The 24,899-nt window shown below is 38.4% G+C and overlaps 1 protein-coding gene and 1 non-coding gene across 2 annotated transcripts in view; both read right to left on the reverse strand.

The window, feature by feature from the left end:
• Positions 1-3,053: 3,053 nt before the first annotated feature.
• The window catches only part of LOC129550202 (uncharacterized), a 40,826-nt gene continuing 18,980 nt past the window's right edge, over positions 3,054-24,899 (reverse strand). Inside the window, exons 6-7 of the mRNA XM_088829722.1 lie at positions 4,492-4,568; positions 3,054-3,088 (exon numbers count right to left, since the gene is read on the reverse strand). Of these exons, the coding sequence (XP_088685848.1) occupies positions 4,504-4,568 (65 nt within the window). The 3' untranslated portion in view covers positions 3,054-3,088; positions 4,492-4,503. The remainder of the gene's footprint in view (positions 3,089-4,491; positions 4,569-24,899) is intronic.
• LOC129550822 (small nucleolar RNA SNORD109A) lies at positions 3,797-3,863 on the reverse strand. The gene has a single exon (XR_008684950.1). It is a non-coding gene; the product is annotated as a small nucleolar RNA SNORD109A (small nucleolar RNA).

Consider the following 24,899-nt stretch of genomic DNA (forward strand, 5'->3'; position numbering starts at 1 on the left):
TGAACCCATGCACCACAACTACTGAGCCTACACTCTAGAGCCTATGAGCTGCAACTACTGAAACCCACGTGCCTAGAGCCTGTGCTCTGCAGCAAGATAAACCATGGCAGTGAGAAACTCATGCACCACAACAAATACCCAGCACAGTCAAAAATTAATTAATTAACAAAAAGAAAGCCAGAGGCAATTGATTAGGTTCTATTTAAGTGTTTTATGTTCAGGCAAGCAACTCTGCACAACTACATAGCTTTCTAGATCAAAAAGAATTTTCAGACGTTTTCAAAGAATACTTTGTAAATCTCATTTCCAAGATTTCTGTTTTTTAGTTTTTTGGCCACATTCATTAACCCAGTTGCTATCAACACTTTAAGGACATGTCACACTAAAAAATTTCCCTGGGTTCCTTTTGGCTACTGTTCTGGAATAGGACTTACTCCACGGAGTGAGCTCTGAGTTAGCCCTTCTCCCCTGCTACAGATACACACAACACAAATGCAAGTCCTGTAAACAGGACTGTTTCAGGGAGCTTCCAGAGGGGTCAATGTAATTTTTCTGAGGACAGGACTTTTGGGGGATCTCCAAACGTGTTCTTCCACTGATGGCTGCTGGTCTACTATTTTCAAGCCTGCCATAGTGCTAGGGAGAGAGGTATTGGAAGTTGGCAAGTTAAAATGTTACAAAGCTTGCTGTCCTTGGTGAAAGTCAGCCAGTTTTCTTGAATAAATGTTCTTTGAAATTCTACAAATCTTTGGTTAATTTCCAAAGTTCTGAAAAAGTAATTTTGACCATTTTTGTCAGGGTTCCTGTTAATTTTATAGAGAAGCAAATTATTTGAAGGTTTTTCACTTTGACTTTCTGGAAGTGTTTTTCCTACATTCATTGATTTTTAAATGTTAACCAACTGTGCAGTTCTTGGATAAGCCTCACTTGGCCATACAGTATTTCTATATATTATCAGATTTCATTTACTACAATTTTGATTAGATTATTTCCCATTTATGCTCAAGAGGAATTTTTAAATATTTTTTAAATGGCATGCTTTTTTTAAAAAAAAAAAATCAAGATAAAGCTGTTTACATAGAATGAGTAGAAAAGTATTTCTTTCTTTCCTTCAAATTTTATAGACAACTGTGTAGATTGGTATTATTTTTTTATTTCATGTGAAGCTTTATGGACCTAGAGTTTTCTTTATGGAAAGGATTTTAACCACAAGCTTAATTATTTCATTAGTAGGGTTATTCAGATTATTTACTCTTCATGAATGAATTTTTGTAGTTTGTGTCCTTCAATAAATTTTTCCATTTTATTTTATAAGTAAACAGGACTCTATGGGGCCATCCCAGGATGGGCCCCTCCCCCCATATCCTCTGTCTGCCTCTTGTTTGTAGAAAATTTACAGTCTCTCAGGACTCCGTTGAGTCACAAAGGTCTGGCTCAAGAATTAATGATTGAAAGGATGTGAACATGTAGTGACAAAAGTAGTATTTGGGCCAGGAGAACTGGTAACAATTTAAAAAATAAATCAGTTGTATGGCAGTCACAGACTCTTTAGTTTCTCTCTGAAGTACCTAAATAACAGTATCTGATGCACATTTACTGAGTTGTTTTACAGATGCTAAAACATCCACCAAGAGGAAGAAGTTAATTACTTGATGACCATGAACATGTAGCCCTCAGATTTACTAAGTCCTACGTTAACCCTTGTGACACCACCCTGTTACCGCATCATCAGCCAGTAAGAGGGTTCTGCACAAGCTGATCACACACCTTGTGATTCCTCTCCCTCACTTGCTTTTAGGTGGGGAGGGATGTGGGAAGGGGGTATGGGATGGAGGGGACAAATGTCTGCCTGTGATCGATTCATATTGATGTATGCCAAAAACCATCACAATATTGTAATTATCCTCCAATTGAAATAAATAAATTAAAACAAATTTTTCCCTAAAACCCACTGGGGGATTAGGTATCATAGTCTTTGTACTGAGATAGTATCCCTGACTTCATGGCACTGTGCATCTACTAACAGAAATAAATATACCAATAAGGGGTTTTGAGAAGGTATTTTTAAAGTAAAAACATATTTTCCATTGTTCCTATTATTCAGATGCTTGCTCAAAGTTTGTTAATTATTGAGGTTCTAGAGTTCATTTCAATGCCTGGCTAAGCCAATTTCCTTTTTAATCCATGACTATTTTTCAATTATTAATCAGCTCTTTAGAATTATATTCTATAGTTCTAGAGAATATATACATAAATAAACAATACATAATAAATACAAGCATAAATGTTCCTTGATAGAATTTGTGACAGAGGTTTGTCAAGAAAAACATTTACTTATTCTTAGGGCATTAATGTCAAAGTCCTAGGTAACACATAATCTTCAACATATCTTGCCAGGAAATATATGGACTACTCTTTTTGTTGAGGCATATTTCAAGTTTCAGGAAGAAACAATGATGAAGCCTTATATGATATTAATATTTCACATTTCTCCATTTAATATCTCTAAATAATACTCTTTTTCTAGTACAATACAATATTGAAAATTGGACTATTTTGTGTTTCAAAAGGAACAACATTTATCATATAAAAACTTCATGGTCTTGAAGATATCTAAAAAGTTCATGTACAACTTTCCATGTCACAAAAATGAGAGACAACTAATTTATGTTAATCAAACAACTAATTTATGCTAAAGCAGAAACAAATATACAATGCACTGAGATCACAAATAGTTATGAATTACCATGTTGGTATCCTGAAATTCCAACAACTAAAAAGATGACGAAAATCTCAAAATATTTTGGCATGTATAGAATTTTACTACAATAATTTTTTGATCCACTATAAAATTGCCAAAAATTCTCCAAAATTCTACATTTTTCCATCAAAGCAGAAAAAAGTCAAAACAAAAGAAGAAGTTATAAAGATTTAATAATATAAGTGACCTTAGTGAGCAAAAGGACACATCATCAAAATATTCTCAAGATAAACAGAGAAACCTCATGACCTGGTACAGAGCATATGATAAATGAATTTCAAATAGCTACTCACCCCATCCTCTGAAGCGGAAGACCTGATTCCAGTCCTGTTGTCTCAGCAAAACATGACAAAAAGGAAAGCAGAGTCTTAGAAAATATTCAATAGCAGAAATAACAAAGAAGTAAAATTTGGTTCTATTACCATTATTTACTGCATGCATGTGGTGTTCCCTTCTTTAAGTCCAACTTTAATGAGACTTTCAGTACCTATCACAGTTGCTTGTCCCCTTCTTAATTTAACCCTTTTCATTTTCTCATTCATTACTCAAGAACTATTTCTTACATACAAGTATGTTTGTTTTTTTTTAAATGCTTTAGTCATATCCGACTCTTTTGCAGCCCCATGGACTGTAGCCCACCTGGCTCCTCTGTAGCCCACCAGGCTCATCTGTCTGGGATTTCCCAGGCAAGAATACTGGAGTGGGTTGCAATTTCCCTCTCTAGGGGATCTTTCTGACCCAGGGATTAAATGCATATCTCCTGCATTGGCAGGTGGGTTCTTTACCACTGATCCGCCAGGAAAGCCACACATGTATATATAGAGTCAAGTTTATGACTCTTTGTTCAAAGAGAGCAAAATAAAGCAAAATTGATCACTATATCATAACAATATATACTGCCTCAGGATAGGACACTAATGCAGTTTTCTTTGAGAAAGAAAAAAAGCATGCTAACATTGGCATGTTGTCACTGAGGGGTCACCACAGAGGCAGGCTCTAAGAGTCTTACTTGTCCGGTTAGAGGGGCATTCATCTGGACCTCAGATTGACATCTGGAATGAGTCCCTCAGCATCCTCAGACAGTTTTTCTCATCATCGATCCAGACAAGCACCCTCCCAACAAACAAGCATTTCCATAGCCAGGCTCATTTCCTTCATGTTTATCTACTGCATTATGAATAAAGAACAGTACCTGGTATAGTAAACGTTATATTTAGTTCCTAAATAATGAAATTCTCATATATATATATATATGAGGAAAACTGTGACTTTGAATTGTTATAACAAAATTAGATAAAATCTATTGGGAAAATAAAGAAACTTAAACTAAAAATTTGAAAACTAAATAACGTAGCAAAGTTATACGTAATATAGTTACAGTACAAATATAAGTAGATGCATCTATGTTCTGAATGTGCCAGATAAAAATTAAAAGTAACAATGTTTAGCATATTTGCATTTAATTACAAGATTATTGTCATTCAATACAAAATGGTGAAGAAAGGAAATATGACAATGACTCTCCAAAATTATTCAGGTTACTGTTTATAAAAAAGGTTCTAAAAAGGAAAGAAGCAATAATCAGAATTCCTTGAACCAAATAGAGACATTCACAAGAAAAGATATATCTATCATAAAAGTATTCTCCCTTGAGTCTCTGAAATAATGACCTCACAGACATTGACTATTGACATCATTAGTCATAAAACACATAAGAATTACAACTGTACCAGTGTAGCTGCTCACTTTCCTTCCTTGAAAATAACTTGTTCACTTGAAAGGATGGTAACTTGTTCTAGTTTTTGACCTGCAGCAAAACACCACAAAGAAAATAGATCAGATCAAACCATGCATGATTACATTTTAATTAATCATATAGGCATTTCTTTCCACAAACATCACAGTTGCTTCATGCACTGTCACCCTTCCAATTTCACTTATCCACTTGTTCCCTCTCTGAGTTTTTTACTTTTTGCAAATAGCTTATAAACCTCTCTACTGAACTATGCAAATGACAGAGCAGTTATCTGAAATGGAAAATTCTAAATTTGTACCTAATAAAGACTATATAAATACCTTATGATATAAAAATATCCTGTGGTTAAAAAATATAATGCCTGTGGTAGGGGTATTGAGAGATATTTGAGGAAGTTATCAATTAAGCCAGTTCTGGGAGTGTTACTTGTCTATGGCCACTTGGCTGGATTTCAGGAACCCTGATACTTATGCTCATCCTTGATCCAGACAGGACAACTACCAACAAATAAGCATTCCTTACACCATACTAATTCTCTTGAGCATTTACCACTTGCATCCAGCATATAGGGAAAACAGCACAGGTGGGTACTCGACTTGATTTTAGTAACTTTGGTTATAATGGCAACTCCAGAAGCATCCCAAGATTCTTTTGTCTAGAAAGATACATGAAGTGGTATTGCAGTGAGGTGATTTTCAGTGCTGATATGTATATGTGGTACAATAGAAACAATCGAACCCAGGTCTAAAGAAACAGTAGTTAACTGTGAACTTGGGTTATATCACCTAAAAGATTATTAAAGTATGCAAAGTATTCAATGTGATACTTCATCTCTCTGATAGATTTATACTTCATATCACAGAAGACATGTGTTCATATTGAAACACATAGGATAGGATACATTTTTTTTTAACATATAGGTTTTTTAAAATAAAACCTACAAAAAAACAGGAAACAATTAACAAAATGAAAATAAGTACATAATTACCAATAATTAGTTGTAATGGACTGAGCATTCCACTCAAAAGACATAAAATGGTGCTGCTGCTGCTGCTGCTGCTAAGTCACTTCAGTCGTGTCCGACTCTGTGTGACCCCATAGACGGAAGCCCACCAGGCTCCCCTGTCCCTGGGATTCTCCAGGCAAGAACACTGAATTGGGTTGCCATTTCCTTCTCCAATGTGTGAAAGTGAAAGTGAAGTCGCTCAGTCGTGTCCGACCCTTAGCGACCCCATGGACTACAGCCTACCAGGCTCCTCCATCCATGGGATTTTCTAGGCAATAGTACTGGAGTGGCTTGCCATTGCATAGATATAAAAACAGGATATATATATATACACACACACACTATATACTGCCTATAAACTCATTTCAGCGTCAAAGATATATATAGATTGAAAATAAGGAATAAAAACAGGTATTCCATGTGAATGGAAACAAAAGAACTCTTAAATAGCAATACTTACATCAGACAAAATAGGCTTAAAACAGACTGTATAAGAAACAAAGACGGATATTATATAATGATTAAGTGATCAACCTAGCAATAAGATATAACAATAGAAAATATCTATGCACTCAACATAGGATCATCTAAAAACATAAAGCAAATAGTGACAACCATAAAGAAAGAAACTGACAGTAATAAAATAATAGTACAGGACTACTAGGCTTCTCTGCTGGCTCTTTGGTAAAGAACCTACCTGCAACACAGGAGACCTGGGTTCAATCCCTGGGTCAGGAAGATCACCTGGATAAGGGAATAGCTACCCACTTCAGTATCCTTGCTTGGACAATTCCATAGACAGAGGAGACTGGCAGGCTACAGTTCATGGGGTTGCAAAGAGTTGGACATGACTGAGCAACTAACACACACATAGGACTTTGACACCACAGTTACCTCAATGGACAGATAGATCATCCATAGAGAAAATCAACTAGAAAACATTGGGCTTAAATGAAACATTAGATCATGTAGCCTTAATAGATGTATGTAGAACATTCCATCCAAAAGCAGCAAAATAAATATTATTTTCAAATACACATGGAACATTCTCCAGGATAGATCACATGCTAGGCCACAAAGATGTCTCAATAAATTTGAGAAAATTGAAATCAGATCAAGCATTTTTCCCAATCACAATTATATACTAGAAATCAATTACAAGAAAAATGGCACAGAATGCAAAAACATGGAGTCTAAACAATATGCTACTAAATGGTCAAAGAATCAATAAAAACAACCACCCTATATGCAAGACAACAAAAGAGACACAGATGTAAAGAACAGACTTGGACTCTGTGGGAGAAGGCAAGGGGGGGATGACTTGAGAGAATAGCATTGAAACATGTATATTACCATATGTGAAATAGATGACCAGTCCAAGTTCAATGCATGAAACAGGGCACTCAAAGTTGGTTCACTGGGACAACGCTGATGGATGGGATGGTGAAGGAGATGGGAGAGGGCTTCGGGATGGGGGGGAAACATGTACACCCATGGCTGATTCATGTCAATGTATGGCAAAAACCACCACAATATTGTAAAGTAATTAGCTTCCAACTAAAACAAATAAATTTAAAAAATAATATACCTGAAGACAAATGAAAATCTAAAGACAACATTCCAAAATATTAGCCACAAAAGCAGTTCTAAGATGAAAGCTTATAGTTACACAAACCTACTTCAGAAAACAAACACATCTCAAACAATATAAAATTACATCTAAAGGAACTAGAAAAGAGAGCAAACAAACCCAAAAGTTATTAAAAGAAAAGAAATAATAAAGATAAAAGTGGAAATAATAACAGAGACTAAGAAATAAAAGAAAATTCAATGATACCAAGAATCCTCAAGAAAGAGCAGGTTCAAATAAAATCAGTAATAAAAATAAAAAGTTACAATCAGCACCACAGAAATACAAAATATCATAAGAGATTACTGAACAATGCTGCTGCTGCTAAGTCGCGTCAGTCGTGTCCAACTCCCTGCGAACCCAAAGATGGCAGCCCACCAGGCTCCTCTGTCCCTGGGATTCTCCAGGCAAGAATACTGGAGTGGGTTGCCATTTCCTTCTCCAGTGCATGAAAGTGAAAATTGAAAGTGAAATCGCTCAGTCGTGTCTGACGCTTCGTGACCCCATGGGCTGTAGCCTACCAGCCTCCTCTGTCCATGGGATTTCCCAGGCAAGAGCACTGGAGTGGGGTGCCATTGCCTTTTCTGACTATGAACAATATACACCAATAAAATGGAAAACCTAGAAAAAAATGAATCAATTCCTAAAAATATGCAATCTGCCAAGACAGAATCAGAAGAAAACAGACAGTATAGACACCAAATTAGCAGTAATAAAAAAGAATCATTAATTTTAAAACCTCTAACAAAAATGTCAAGGAGTAGATAGCTTCCTAATTCCTAGGATTTAGCTTAGGAGTGCAAGGGTGGTTCAATATTCACAAATCAATCAATGTGATATTACTATCATATTGAGGAATAAAAATCATAAAAACCTTCTCGATAGATTCAGAGAATGCTTTTGACAAAATTCAACATCCATTTAATAAAAATTCCAACAAATTAGGTATAGAATAAACACAACAAAATAAAGCCCATTTAACTGAACTGAACTGAACTGATAGCTAACATTAATTCAGCGGTGAAAAATTAAATACATATCTGAGATCAGGAGCAAGACAAGGATACCCATTCTTATCACTTTTATTTAATATAGTATTGGAAGTCCTAGCCACAGAAATCTGACAAAAAGTAAAACTAAATTGGAAAGAAGTAAATCTGTCACTGTTTACAGATGACAGGATGCTATATATAAAAACTCCTCAAGACATCACCAGACAACTACTGGAAATCTTCAGTGGCTTTAGTAGAGTTGCAGGACACAATAATGATGAACAAAAATCTGTTGTATTTCTATATACTGATAGTGAAGTCTCTCAGTTGTGTCTGACTCTTTGTGACCCCATGGACTGTAGCCTACCAGGTTCCTCCATTCATGGAATTTTTCAGGCAAGGGTACTGGAGTAGGTTGGCATTTCCTTCTCCAGGGGGTCTTCCCAACCCAGGGATTGAACCTGGGTCTCCCACATTGCAGGCAGACGCTTTACCATCGGAGCCACCAGGGAAGCAGCATATACTGATAACAAAGTATCAAAAGAGAAATTAAGAAAACAATCTGATTTATAATTGCATCAAAAAGGATAAAATGTCCTGGCATAACTCTAATCAAGGAGGTAAAAATCTTGCACTCAAAAAACTATAAGACACTGATGAAAGAAATTGAAGATGACACAAATAAATGGAAATATACTTCATGCTTATAGATTGGAAGAATTAGTATTTTTAAAATGATCATTGTATGCAAGCCAACCTTAGATTCAATTCAATCCCTATGAAAATACCAATAGTATTTCTTTTTTTACAGAGCTAGAACAAATAATTCTAAAATTTGGAAACTTGACTCCAACTAACCAAAACAAGCTTGGATGTACATATACAACTGTACATCAGAAAAAATCACCCAATTAAACAATGAGCTGGGGACCTATACAGACATTTTTCCAAAGAAGATATATAGATGAACAACAAATACATGAAAAGATGCTACATTAATAAACATCAGGCAAAAGCAAATAAAAACCAACATAAAATACTACCTTACATCTATCAGAATTATATTAAGTAATAAAAAAGACAAAAAATAAGTGTTGTTTAGGATGTGGTGAAAAGTGCACTCTTACGCATTATTGGTGGGATTGTAAATTGGTGTAGTCACTATGGAAAACAGTATAGAGCTTCCTCAAGTTATTTAAAATACAATTGCTATATAATCCAGCAATTTCACTGCTTGGTATTTGCACAAATAAAACAAAGATACTAATTGAAAAAAAATATATTCACCCCCATGTTTATTACAGCATTATTTACATAACCAAGATGTAGAAACAGTTTAAGTTTCCAGGATCTCTGTTAAGCCTGAGTTATTAAAGTTCAACAGATTTCTTACAACAAGGACCTACTGGATAGCATAGGGCACTATAGTCAATATCTCATAACCTATAGTGAAAAAGAAAATCCTGGAAACTTGTGAACACCTTAGAAAAACCTCATTTTGAAGATGTGGAGACAGATGATTCTTAAGATTTCCTTTGGTTGTAAAGACATCTGAGCTAATGGAAATATTTAAATTCTATTGGAACGTACTGCAGAATCCACTTTTACCAAGGAATGAAATAGGGAAAAAAAGTAATATCTTGTTGATGGTCTACTCTGTCTGGCACTTAGATATTTTATGTATTCATTTATTCCTTGCAATAACCATATGGAGTATTATTATTCTCACCTTAACTACATCATATTATAAATAACCACTACAGTCTTGTTGAGAGAGTATCAAGTACCAGTGTTCTTGCCTGGAGAATCCCAAGGATGGGGGAGCCTGGTGGGCTGCCATCTGTGGGGTCTCACAGAGTCGGACACGACTGAAGTGACTTAGCAGCAGCAGCAGCATCAGTGTAATGAGTGGCCTCAGGCCTCAACACTCTTCTCTATCTACACATGTCCTCTAACTGATATTATCAGGCCTTAGGGCTCTAAATTCTATTTATGTGCTGATGACCATCAAATCTTATAATCTCCCCCTAACTTTTCCCATATTAAATAAACATCTCAAACTTACTCTTCCCACACCAAAATGTTGAAGTCACAGCTCTCCTCCAAACATTTCCACTCAGGGAAGATGCTAAGGGAAAACAAGTCCTAAAACAGCCTTCCTCAAGCCCCGCTCAGAGAAAGATAAGACAACTGAAATAAGTTCAAGGAGAAGGATGCTGAGTTATTTTGGTGTGTTACGCTCCTTTTCTTAAAAAAAAAAAAAAAGAAACAGTTTAAGTGTCCATTGATAGATGAATGAATAAAAATATATGATATATATATGCAATTGAATATTACTCATCCATAAAAAGAATACAATCTGACATTTATGAAAACATGAATGAACTTATAGAGTATTATGGTAATTGAAGTAAGTCAGATAAAGACAAATACCATATGATCTCATTTAACTGTGGTTAAATGTTATCAATACAAACAAAAGACCAAAGCAGACTCATAAATACAGAGAAAAAAAATTGGTGTTTTCTGGAGGTGTGGGGGTGCATAGGTAAAATAGGTGAAAGGAATTAAGAGGTACACATTTTAAGCTATAAAACAGATAAGCCTTGGGAATGTAGTATATAGCATAAGGAATATGGTCAATAACATTGTAATGACTTTATATGAAGACAAGTTGTTACTAGATTTATTGTGGTGACTATTTCATAATGTATGTAGTAAGTGTCAAATGACTGTTAGCACACCTGATATTAACATAATATTACACATCAATTTGCATTTCAATAAAAATAAATATTAATACATTAAAAGCTACAGTGATACCAATTTTTATAAGGAATTGAATACTCTTGGATTCTATTATCCTCATGGTTCCTGGAACAAATCCCCTGCAGAAACAGAGGGACAATTGCTCTGAAGCTAGTATGGTTGCTGAATGTATATTCAGAAAATATCTTCCCAGGAATGGAATGGCCACTCAAGGTCTAAAATTTCCAGTTCAATTTTTCAGATGACTCATGTTGTGAGAGCTGAACTGACCTAAGTCAGCAACCTGGATGCAAGACTGATGGTGGAACAGAAGGACCTGATTTCAACTACTTTCATGAACACACCAAACTCACAACTATACGCTGAATAACCACACAAAAAAAGACAAACCTACAAAAAGATATTCCATTTCCAAAGACAAAGAAGAAGCTACAACAAGATGGTAGAAGTAGCACATACACAATATAATGAAATGCCATAGACAACAGGTGGGAGACCCACAAACTGGAAGATAATTATACCACAGAGATTCCCCCATAGGTGTAAGAGTTCTGAGCTCCAAGTAAGGCTCCCTTGTTTGGGGCCTGATATCAGGTGCAGGAGCCCCTCAGAGCATTTGACTTTAAGAGCAAGTGGGGCTTGATTGCGGGGACACCATAGGATTTTGGGAAATAGAAACTACACTCTTGGAGGGCACACACAATGTCTTGTGTGCACCAGGACCCAGGAAGAAAAAGAGTGACTTCATAGGAGCCTCAGCCAGACCTACCTGCTGGACTTGGAGGGTCTCCTGAGGAGGCAGAGGGCGACTGTACAGGGACTCACTACAGGGACAAGAATACTGGTGGTAGGGGTATGAGGCGACCATTTAGATGCCAACACCTGGTCCCACCCAAGAGCCCTTAGGCTCCAGTGCTAGGATGCCTCAGGCCAAAAAATCCACAGGGCTGGAACACAACACAGCCCACCCCCCATCAGCATGTAGGCCACTTAAAGTCTTTCTGAGCCCACAGCTACCACTAAATACAGCACTCGACAGGGTCCTGTCCACCAGAGGGACAGTACCTAGCTTCACCCACCAGTGGGCAGCCACCAGTACTTCCCACAAGGAAGCCTGAGCAAGTCTCTTGTATCAGCCTCACCTACAAGAAGGCAGATACAAGAACGAAGGGAAACTATGATCCTGTAGCCTGTGGATTACTTAGACAAAGTAAGGTGGCTGAGGAATATGTTCCAGATAAAGGAACAAGACAAACTCCAGAGGAAAACTATGTGAAGCGGAAATAGGCAATGTATTTGAAAAAGAATTCCCAGTAATGATAGTAAGATGATCCAAGATCTTAGAAAAAGAATGGAGGAACGGACTAAAAAGATACAAGAAATGTTTAACAAAGAGCTAGAAGACACAAAGGAAAAATGGTGATAAACAATACAACTACTGAAATTAAAAATACACTAGAAGAAATCAGTAGCAGAGTAAATGAGGCAAAGAACAGATAAATGTGCTGGAAGACAAAATGGTGGAAATCACTGCTGCAGAACAAAATAATAATAATAAAAAGAACATAAATGAATGAGGACAGTTTAACAGACCTTGGGACATTAAATTCACCAACATTTGCATTATAGATGTTCCAGAATAAGAGAGAGAGAAAGGGCTTGAGAAAATATTTGAAGAGATAATAGCTCAAAATTTCCTTGACATGGAAAAGGAAACAATCACCCAAGTCCAGGAATTGCAGAGTCCCAGGCAGGATAAACCCAAGAAGGAACATGCAGAGACACAAACTGATAAAACTGGGAAAAAAAAGAAAAAATATTAAAACCAACAAGCAAAAAATAATATACAAGGAAATCCCTATAAGGTTATCAGCTGACTTTTTAGTACAAACTCTGCAGGCCAGAAGGGAGTGGCATGATATAGTTAAAGTGATGAAAGGGGAAAACCTACAACTAAGTATATTATACCCACCAAGGCCCTCATTCAGAATCAACAAAGAAATCAAAAGCTTTGCAGACAAGCAAAAACCCAGAGAATTCAGCACCACCAAAATAACTTGACAAGAAATGCTAAAGGGGGGGTTTCAACAAGATGGCAGAGGAATAGGACGACGAGACCAATTTCTCCCCCACAAATTCATCAAAAGAACGTTTGAACGTTGAGTAAATTCCACAAAACAACTTCTGAATGCCGGCAGAAGACATCAGGCACCCAGAAAAGCAGCCCATTGTCTTCAAAAGGAGGTAGGAAAAAACATAAAAGATAAAAAGAGAGACAAAAGAGGTAGGGACGGAGCTCCGTTCCGGGAAGGGAGGCTTAAAAAAGAGAGAAGTTTCCAAACACCAGGAAACACTCACTGGCGAGTCTGTGGCGAGTCTTGGAACCTCAGAGGGCCACATAACTGGGAGGAAAAAGAAAGAAATAATTAAAAACCACAGATTACCCGCCGAACGGTAACTCCCAGCGGAGAATCAGCGCAGATGCCCGCATCCACCATTAGCAAGTGGGGGCTGGGCAGGGAGGAACCGACTGAACTGCTTAGAGAAAGGACTGGGCCCGAATGCCGCGAGGGCAATCTGAGAGAACTAACTGGGGATAGCAAAGCAGACTGTGGGATAGCTACCCCGCGAAAAGGTGAAAAGCCCTAACCTGGCCTGGCATGCTGTGATTCATGGGGTCGCAAAGAGTTGGACACGACTGAGCGACTGAACTGAACTGAAGACTCTGCCAGTCCCACTCACAGAACAAAGGACTGAGCAGAGCTAGCCAGCTGCAGACGGCCCATCCCCTGCCAAGACAGGCATGGGAGGGCAGCCAGAGCTGGAAGGGGGCAATTGTGGCCCCAGAGAGGCATCAGATACCAAACTGAAGGCAGGCTTCGTTGCTAACCAAGACTTCTTGGGTTTCTGGCCGGTCAACATCTGCCTGAGAAGGTGCGCCGGTTGTATACCCAGAAAACCGAGTGGGAGGGACCGGGGAGGTGATAAGTCGCAGCGACCATGCTCGCCAAACACCTGGTCACCTGAGCTGCTCAGACTGGGGAAAGGCACAAAACGCAGGCCCAACCAAGTCTGTGCCTTTGTGGAGTACCCGAGTACCTGAACCTGAGCGACTTAGACCTGGGATGTGCATGCCACCCAGCGCCGGCCTCGGACAGTTCCTGGCAGAGCAACCTAAAGCCTGTGCAGTGTAGACTGGGATAGCACACACGCCGTGAGTGGGGGCAAACCCAGTGTGGCTGAGACACTGCGAGCACTCCCCACAGATGACAGAGATATTTGTCTGCAGCGTTCCTCCCCTCCCAGAACAGGACTGAACAAGTGAGCCTTAAAGAGTGTCCACCACCGCCACTTAGTGTCAGGGAGGAAATTAGACACTGAAGAGACCAGCAAACAGAAGCTAAAACAGAGAGAACCACTTTGGAAAGACAGATAGAGAAGTCTAGAGCGTACTGCAAGAATGAGACTGAAAACCAGAGGCAGGAGGCTTAAGTCCGAATCCTGAGAACACCAGAGAACTCTGGACTCCAGGGAACATTAATCGATAGGAGCTCATCAAACGCCTCCATACCTACACTGAAACCAAGCACCACCCAAGGGTCAACAAGTTCCAGAGCAAGACATACCATGCAAATTCTCCAGCAACACATGAAAATAGCCCTGAGCTTCAATATACAGGCTGCCAAAAGTCACTCCAAACCCATAGCCATATCATAACTTATTACTGGACACTTCATTGCACTCCAGAGAGAAGAAATCCAGCTCCACCCACCAGAACACTGACACAAGCTTCCCTAACCAGGGAACCTTGACAAGCCACCTGTCCAACCTCACCCATAGCGAGGAAACTCCACAATAAAGAGAACTCCACAAATTGCCAGAAGACAGAAAGGCCATCCCAAACACAGCAATATAAGCAAGATGAAGAGGCAGAGAAATATCCAGCAAATAAAGGAACAGGATAAATGCCTACCAACCCAAACAAAAGAGGAAGAGATATTGAACTTACCTGATAAAGAATTCCGAATAATGATAGTGAAATTGATCCAAAATCTTGAAAACAAATTGGAATTACAGATAAATAACCTGGAGACAAGGATTGAGAAGATGCAAGAAAGGTTGAACAAGGATCTAGAAGAAATAAAAAACAGTCAATAAACAATGAATAATGCAATAGATGAGATAAAAAAAAAAACACTCTGGAGGGAACCAACAGTAGAATAACGGGGGCAGAAGATAGAATAAGTGAGTTAGAAGATAGAATGGTAGAAATAAATGAAGCAGAGAGGAAAAAGGAAAAACAAATTCAAAGAAATGAGGATAATCTCAGAGACCTCTGGGACAATGTCAAACGCCCCAACATCCGAATCATAGGAGTCCCAGAAGAAGAAGACAAGAAGAAAGACCATGAGAAAATACTTGAGGAGATAATAGTTGAAAATTTCCCTAATTGGTGAAGGAAGTCCAAGAATCCCAGAGAGTCCCAAAGAGGATTAACCCAAAGCAAAATACCCCAAGACACATAGTAATCAAATTAAGAAAGATTAAACAGAAAAGAAAAAATATTAAAAGCAGCAAGGGAAAAACAACAAATAACACACAAGGGGATTCCCATAAGGATAACAGCTGATTTTTTAACAGAAACACTTCAGGCCAGGAGGGAATGGCAGGGCATACTTAAAGTGATGAAAGAAAATAACTACAGCCCAGATTACTGTACCCAGCAAGGATCTCATTCAAATATGAAGGAGAAATCAAAAGCTTTACAGACAAGCAAGAGTTGACAGAAAGCAGCGTCACCAAACCAGCTCTCCAACAAATGCTAAAGGACCTTCTCTAGATAGGAAACACAGAAAGGGTATATAAACTCGAACCCAAAACAATAAAATAAATGGCAACAGGATCATGCTTATCAATAATTATCTTAAATGTAAATGGGTTGAATGCCCCAACCAAAAGACAAAGACTGGCTGAATGGATACAAAACAAGACCCCTATATATGTTGTCTACAAGAGACCCACCTCAAAACGAGGGACACATACAGATAAAAAATGAAGGGCTGGAAAAAGATATTCCATGCAAATAGAGACCAAAAGAAAGCAGGAGTAGCAATACTCATATTACATAAAATAGACATTAAGACAAAGGCTGTGAAAAGAGACAAAGGAGGACACTACATAATGATCAAAAGATCAATCCAAGAAGAAGATATAACAATTATAAATACATATGCACCCAACATAGAAGCACCACAATATGTAAGACAAATGCTAACAAGTATGAAAGGGGAAATTAACAATAACACAATAACAGTGGGAGACTTTAATACCCCACTCACACCTATGGATAGATCAACTAAACAGAAAATTAACAAGGAAACACAAACATTAAGTGATACAATAGACCAGGTAGACCTAATATATCTCTATAGGACATTTCACCCCAAAACAATGAATTTCACCTTCTTCTCAAGCACACACGGAACCTTCTCCAGGATAGATCACATCCTGGGCCATAAATCTAGTCTTCGCAAATTCAAAAAAATTGAAATCATTCCAAGCATCTTTTCTGACCACAATTCAGTAAGACTAGATCTCAAATACAGGAGAAAAACTATTAAAAATTCCAACATATGGAGGCTGAACAACACACTGCTGAATAACCAACAAATCATAGAAGAAATCAGAAAAAAAATATGCATAGAAATGAATGAAAATGAAAACACAACAATCCAAAACCTGTGGGACACTGTAAAAGCAGTGCTAAGGGGAAGGTTCATAGCAATACAGCCATACCTCAAGAAACAAGAAAAAAGTCAACTAAATAACCTAACTCTACACCTAAAGCAACTAGAAAAGGAAGAAATGAAGAACCCCAGGGTTAGTAGAATGAAAGAAATCTTAAAAATTAGGGCAGAAATAAATGCAAAAGAAACAAAAGAGACCATAGCAAAAATCAACAAAGCCAAAAGCTGGTTCTTTGAGAGGGTAAATAAAATTGACAAAACACTAGCCAGACTCATCCAGAAACAAAGGGAGAAAAACCAAATCAATAAAATTAAAAATGAAAATGGAGAGATCACAATAGACAACACAGAAATACAAAGGATCATAACAGACTACTATCAGCAATTATATGCCAATAAAATGGACAACTTGGAAGAAATGGACAAATTCTTAAAAAGGACAACTTTCCAAAACTGAACCAGGAAGAAATGGAAAATCTTAACAGACCCATCACAAGCATGGAAATTGAAACTGTAATTAGAAATCTTCCCGCAAACAAAAGCCCAATTCCAGATGACTTCACAGCTGAATTGTACCAAAAATTTAGAGAATGGCTAACACCTATCCTACTCAAACTCTTCCAGAAAATTGCATACGAAGGTAAACTTCCAAACTCATTCTATGAGGCCACCATCACCCTAATACCAAAACCTGACAAAGATGCCACAAAAAAAGAGAACTAGAGGCCAATATCACTGATGAAAATAGATGAAAAAATCCTCAACAAAATTCTAGCCATCAGAATCCAACAACACATTAAAAAGATCATACATCATGACCAAGTGGACTTTATCCCAGGGATGCAAGGATTCTTCAATATGTGCAAATCAATCAATGTAATACACCACGTCAAGAAATTGAAAAATAAAAACAATATGATTATTTCAATAGATGCAGGGAAAGCCTTTGACAAAATTCAACATCCATTTATGATAAAAAACCCTCCAGAAGGTGGGAATAGAAGGAACATTCCTCAACGTAATAAAAGCTATATATGACAAACCCACAGCAAACATTATCCTCAATGGTGAAAAACTGAAAGCGTTTCCCCTAAAGTCAGGAACAAGACAAGGGTGCCCACTCTCACTACCATTCAACATAGTTCTGGAAGTTTAGGCCACAGCAATCAGAGCAGAAAAAGATGTAAAAGGAATACAAATTGGAAAATAAGAAGTAAAAATTTCACTGTTCACTGATGACATGATCCTCTACATAGAAAACCCTAAAGACTCTACCAGAAAATTACTAGAACAAATCAATGAATATAGTAAAGTTGAAGGATATAAAATCAACACACAGAAATCCCTTGCATTCCTATACACTAATAATGAGAAAATAGAGAAATTAAGGAAACAATTCCATTCACCGTTGCAACAAAAAGAATAATAAAATACTTAGGAATAATCTACCTAAAGAAACAAAAGACCTATATATAAAAAACTATAAAACACTGGTGAAAGAAATAAGAGAGGATACTAATAGTTGGAGAAATATACCATGTTCAAGGATTGGAAGAATAAATATTGTGAAAATGAATATATTACCCAAAGTAATTTATAAGTTCAATGCAATCCCTATCAAGCTCAGTTCAGTTCAGTTCAGTTGCTTAGTCGTGTCCGACTCTTTGCGACCCCATGAACTACAGCACGCCAGGCCTCCCTGTCCATCACCAACTCCCGGAGTTCACTCATGTCCATCGAGTCGGTGATGCCATCCAGCCATCTCACTCTCTGTTGTCCCCGTCTCCTCCTACCCCCAATCCCTCCCAGCATCTGATTCATTTCCAGTGAGTCAACTCGTCGCATGAGGTAGCCAAAGTATTGGAGTTTCAGCTTTAGAATAAGTCCTTCCAATGAACACCCAGATTGATCTCCTTTAGAATGGACTGGTTGGATTTCCTTGCAGTCCAAGGGACTCTCAAGAGTATTCTCCAGCACCACAGTTCAAAAGCATCAACTCTTCGGTGATCAGCTTTCTTCACAGTCCAACTCTCATATCCATACATGACCACGGGAAAAACCATAGCCTTGACTAGACGGACCTTGGTTGGCAAAGTAATGTCTCTGCTTTTTAATATTCTATCTAGGCTGGTCATAACTTTCCTTCCAAGGAGTAAGCGTCTTTTAATTTCATGGCTGCAATCAGTATCCACAGTGATTCTGGAGCCCCCAAAAATAAAGTCTGACACTGTTTCCACTGTTTCCCCATCTATTTCCCATGAAGTGATGGGACCAGATGCCATGATCTTCGTTTTCTGAATGTTGAGCTTCAAGCCAACATTTTCACTCTCCTCTTTCACTTTCATCAAGAGGCTCCTGAGTTCCTCTTCACTTTCTGCCATAAGGGTGGTGTCATCTGCATATCTGAGGTTACTGATATTTCTCCCGGCAATCTTGATTCCAGCTTCTGCTTCTTCCAGCCCAGTATTCCTCATGATGTACTCTGCATAGAAGTTAAATAAGCAGGTTGATGATATACAACCTTGACGTACTCCTTTTCCTATTTGGAACCAGTCTGTTGTTCCATGTCCAGTTCTAACTGTTGCTTCCTGACCTGCATACAGGTTTCTCAAGAGGCAGGAGAGGTGGTCTGGTATTCCCATCTCTTTCAGAATGTTCCACAGTTTATTGTGATCCACACAGTCAAAGGCTTTGGCATAGTCAATGAAGTAGAAATAGATGTTTTTCTGGAACTCTCTTGCCTTCTCTATGATCCAGCGGATGTTGGCAGTTTGATCTCTGGTGCCTCTGCCTTTTCTAAAACCTGCTTGAACATCTGGAAGTTCACGATTCACATATTGCTGAAACCTGGCTTGGAGAATTTTGAGCATGACTTTACTAGCGTGTGAGATGAGTGCAATTGTGCGGTAGTTTGAGCATTCTTTGGAATTCCCTTTCTTTGGGATTGGAATGAAGACTGACCTTTTCGAGTCCTGTGGCCATTGCTGAGTTTTCCAAATTTTCTGGCATATTGAGTGCAGCACTTTCACAGCATCATCTTTCAGGATTTGAAATAGCTCAACTGGAATTCCATCACCTCCACTAGCTTTGTTTGTCGTGATGCTCTCTAAGGCCCACTTGACTTCACATTCCAAGATGTCTGGTTCCAGGTGAGTGATCACACCATCGTGATTATCTTCGTTGTGAAGATCTTTTTTGTACAGTTCTTCTGTGTATTCTTGCCACCTCTTCTTAATATCTTCTTCTTCTGTTAGGTCCATACCATTTCCGTCCTTTATCGAGCCCATCTTTGCATGAAATATTCCCTTGATATCTCTAATTTTCTTGAAAAGATCTCTTGTTTTTCCTATTCTGTTGTTTTCCTCTATTTCTTTGCATTGATCGCTGAGGAAGGCTTTCTTATCTCGCCAGCTCCAGTGGCGCAGACACGCGAGACACCGGTTCCAGCAGCGCAGATGTGAGAGACCCCGGCTCCGGGGGCGCAGATGCGAGCGACACCAGCTCAGCACAACCGACCTATCAAGCTACCAACAGTATTTTTCACAGAGCTAGAACAAATAATCTCACAATTTGTATGGAAATACAAAAAACCTCAAATAACCAAAGCAATCTTGAGAAAGAAGAATGGAACTGGGGGAATGAACCTGCCTGACTTCAGGCTCTATTAAAAAGCCACAGTCATCAAGACAGTATGGTACTGGCATAAAGACAGAAATATAGATCAATGGAACAAAATAGAAAGCCCAGAGATAAATCCATGCACCTATGGACACCTTATCTTTGACAAGGTAGGCAAGAACATTCAGTGGAGAAAAGACAATCTCTTTAACAAGTGATGCTGGGAAAACTGATCAACCACTTGTAAAAGAATGAAACTAGAACACTCCCTAACACCATACACCAAAATAAACTCAAAATGGATTAAGGATCTAAATGTAAGACCAAAAACTATAAAACTCCTAGAGGAGAACATAGGCAAAACACTCTCCGACATAAATCACAGCAGGATCCTTAATGACCCACCTCCCAGAATATTGGAAATAAAAGCAAAAATAAACAGGACCTAATTAAAATTAAAAGCTTCTGCACAGCAAAGGAAACTATAAGCAAGGTGAAAAGCCAGCATTCAGAATGGGAGAAAATAACAGCAAATGAAGCAACTGAGAAAGGATTAATCTCAAAAATATACAAGCAACTCCTCCAGCTCAATTCCAGAAAAATAAACGACCCAATCAAAAAATGGGCCAAAGAACTAAACAGACATTTCTCCAAAGAAGACATAAAGATGGCTAACAAACACATGAAAAGATGCTCAACATCACTCATTATCAGAGAAATGCAAATCAAAACCACAATGAGGTCCCATTTCACACCAGTCAGAATGGCTGCTATCCAGAAGTCTACAAGCAATAAATGCTGGAGAGGGCGTAGAGAAAAGGGAACCCTCTTACTCTGTTGGTGGGATTGCAAACTATTACAGTCACTATGGATAACAGTGTGTAGATTCCTTAAAAAACTGGAAATAAAGCTTCCATATGACCCAGCAATTGCACTCCTGGGCATACACACCGAGGAAACCAGAATTGAAAGAGATACATGTACTCCAATGTTCATTGCAGCACTGTTTATAATAGCCAGGACATGGAAGCAACCTAGACGTCCATCTGCAGACAAATGGATAAGAAATCTTTGGTACATATACACAATGCAGTATTGCTCAGCAATTAAAAAGAATGCATTTGAATCAGTTCTAATGAGGTGGATGAAACTGGAGCCTATTATACAGAGTGAAGTCAGCCAGAAAGAAAAACACCAATACAGTATACTAACGCATATATATGGAATGTAGAAAGATGATAATGATAACCCTGTATACGAGACAGCAAAAGAGACACAGATGTATAGAACAGTCTTTTGGACTCTGTGAGGGAGGGCGAGGGTGGGATATTTGGGAGAATGGCATTGAAATATGTATATTATCATATGTGAAACGAATCGCTACTCCACGTTCGATGCATGATTCAGGATGCTCGGGGCTGGTGTACTGGGATGAACCAGAGGGATGGGATGGGGAGGGATGTCAGAGGGGACTTCAAGATGGGCAACACATGTACACCCAGGGCAGATTCATGTCAATATATGGCAAAACCAATACAATAATATTAAGTAAAAAAAAAAAAGAAGAAGAGAAAACACGATGATCCAAAACCTATGGACACAGCAAAAACAGTTCTAATATAGCAATTTATAGCAATACAATCTTACCTCAGGAAACAAGAAAAACCCCAAGTAAACAATGCAACCTTACACCCAAAGCAACTAGAGAGACAAAACTCAAAGTTATTATTCGGAAAGTATTCATAAAGACCAGAGCAGAAATAATTGAAATAGAGACAAAGAGAACAATAACAAAGATCAATGAAACTAAAAGCTGGTTCTTTGAGAAGGTAAACAAAATTGATAAATCTTTAGCCAGATTAGTCAAGAAAAAAGGGAGAGGACTCAAATCAATAAAATCAGAAATGAAAAAGGAGAAGTTACAACTGGTATCACAGAAATACAAAGGATCGTAAGAGACCACCACAAGGAACTATATGCTAATAAACTGAACAACCTAGGAGAAATAAATTCTTAGAAAGATATAGTCTTCCAAGACTGAATCTAGAAGAAATAGAAAGTATAAGCAGACAAACCATAAGTACTGAAATTGAAACTGTGATGGAAAAAAAATCCTCTCACAACAAACAAACATCTAGGAGCAGATGACTTTACAGGTCAATTCAGTCAAACTTTTGGAGAAGTCTATCCTTCTGAAACTCTTCCAAAAAATTTCAGAGAAAGGAACACTGCCAAACTCTTTCAAGAGGTCCCTATCGCTTTGATATCAAAACCACACAAAGACATCACAAAAAAGAAAATTACAGGGCAATAACACTGAGGAACATAGATGCAAAAATCCTCGAAAAATTTCTAGCAAAGCAAATCCAACAATACATTAAAATACATTAAAAGGACCATACACCATGATCAAGTAGTATCAAGAATTTTTCAATATCTGTAAATGACTGTGATGCACCACATTAACAAAGTGAAGAATAAAAACCATATGATCATGTCAATAGAAGCAGAAAATTATTTTAATAAAATTCAATGCCCATTTATGATACTTTACAGAAAATGGGCACAGAGGGAACCTACTGCAACATAATAAAGGCCATATGTGACAAAATCATAGATGACATTACACTCAGTGGTGAAAATCTGAAAGCTAAGATCAGGACAAGACAAGCGTGTCCACTCTCACCACCTTATTCAACATAGTTTTGGAAGCCCTAGCCATGGCCGTCAGAGAAGAAAAAGAAATGAAAGGAAGCCAAATTGGAAAAGAGAAAATAAAAGTGTCACTCTTTGCAGATGACATAATACTATACATAGAAAATCCTAACGATGCTACCAGTAAAATTCTAGAGCTCATCAATGAAATGATAAAGCTGCTTTCCATTTGTCTTCTTTGGAAAAAATATATTCATGTCTTTTGCCCCTTTTTAATTGATGATGAAGATGATGAACTATAAAACTACCCGAAGATTTAATCATTCTTTCCTGAAAATTCTTACCAGATACAGTATCTTTAAACCCTAGTGTCAGGGTGACAGGGTAACAGGCAGGAAGGCTAGGGGTCTCCAAACAGAGGAAATAGGCTGCAAGTATCAGGCATTTTTTCTCTCTCTCTTAAGCGGCAGGAAGAAACAAACTACAAGTGTCAGATTTTTTTTCCCTTCTCTATACAAAGTTAAAAGTTTTCTCTTAAAATTCTGTGCTGCCATGATGACACCTGGTTCCACCTGAACTTAACTTTTCTCAAATCTTGAGCTAACCAAAGCGTTTTTCTTATGGAAATGTTTTTCTTAAGCTATGTTAATGAACTATGTTTTTACCCTAGATTCTGTCTTTCTTCAAGTCAGTTCTTTCAGTTAAGACTCAGAACTGATAGTTCAGTTCAGTTCAGTTGCTCAGTCGTGTCTGACTCTTTGCGACCCCATGAATCACAGCACTCCAGGCCTCCCTGTCCATCACCAACTCCCGGAGTTCACGCAAACTCATGTCCATCGAGTCGGTGATGCCATCCAGCCATCTCATTCTCGGTCGTCCCCTTCTCCTCCCGTCCCCAATCCTTCCCAGCATCAGAGTCTTTTCCAGTGAGTCAACTCATCGCATGAGGTGGCCAAAGTATTGGAGTTTCAGCTTTAGCATCAGTCCTTCCAATGAACACCCATGATTGATCTCCTTTAGAATGGACTTACTGCACTCCTTTCCAAATTTGAACCTGTCCATTGTTTCAGGTCTGGTTCTAATTATTGCTTCTTGACCCACATATAGGTTTCCCATGAGAGAGGTAAGGTGGTCTGGTACCCCCATCTTTAAGAATTTTCCAGTTTGTTGTGATCAGCATAAAGGCTTTAGTGAACTCAATGAAGCAGAAATAAATGTTTTTCTGAAACTACCTTGCTTTCACCATGATCAAGTGAATGCTGGCAATTTGATCTCTGGTTCCTCTACCTCTTTGAAACCCAGCTTGTGCAAGACACTAGGCTTCTATTTTTCTTGGTAAAAACACACAATGTGGGTATGTGACCACATAAATTTATGTTCAAGAAACCAGATATATGGAGAAAGGCCCATGGGCTTAGCACCAGCTAACCTTGCTATGCCCTGCACGGGAACATTCAGGCTGTGCAAAAGAGCCATCATTGTCTGCTTCAGCGTCCTCTCCAATGACCTGACAAAACTCCCCAAACAGCAATGCAACTACTCCCTACTCAGTCCATGTCATGGGGCCAACCTTTTACTTTGAGCAAACAGGGCCTCCTGTTGCAGATGATACCAGGGCTCCAAATGGCTCTCAAAGGCCTTATTAGGAAAGTAGTCCCAGGGGGATTTCCCTTCTAGGGGGAGCCATCTTTAAAAGCTGTGGCCGCCAGAGAGGAAGGATGCCCTAGGAGACACAAGAGGCCTGAGTTGGCCAGTGAAGCAAAACCCATTAAAGGGTCCATCAGAAACAACTGGCCTCACAGTTGTTTGCATGCCTGAACATGACCTGGTCAAGTCTCATGGTATCCCAGGGACTGTGCTTCATCTTTCAACAGCAAGCAGCATCTACCTGCCAAGATCTGGTGGATGGGTTCCTGACAGCCTCTTAACATTGCCAGGCCTGCTGATGATCCCTCTTCTTGGGAG

The sequence above is a fragment of the Moschus berezovskii genome, chromosome 21 (genome assembly GCF_049115385.1).
Source record: "Moschus berezovskii isolate FMDL1 chromosome 21, NW_MosBer_1.0, whole genome shotgun sequence".
NCBI classification, from domain to species: Eukaryota; Metazoa; Chordata; class Mammalia; order Artiodactyla; family Moschidae; genus Moschus; species Moschus berezovskii.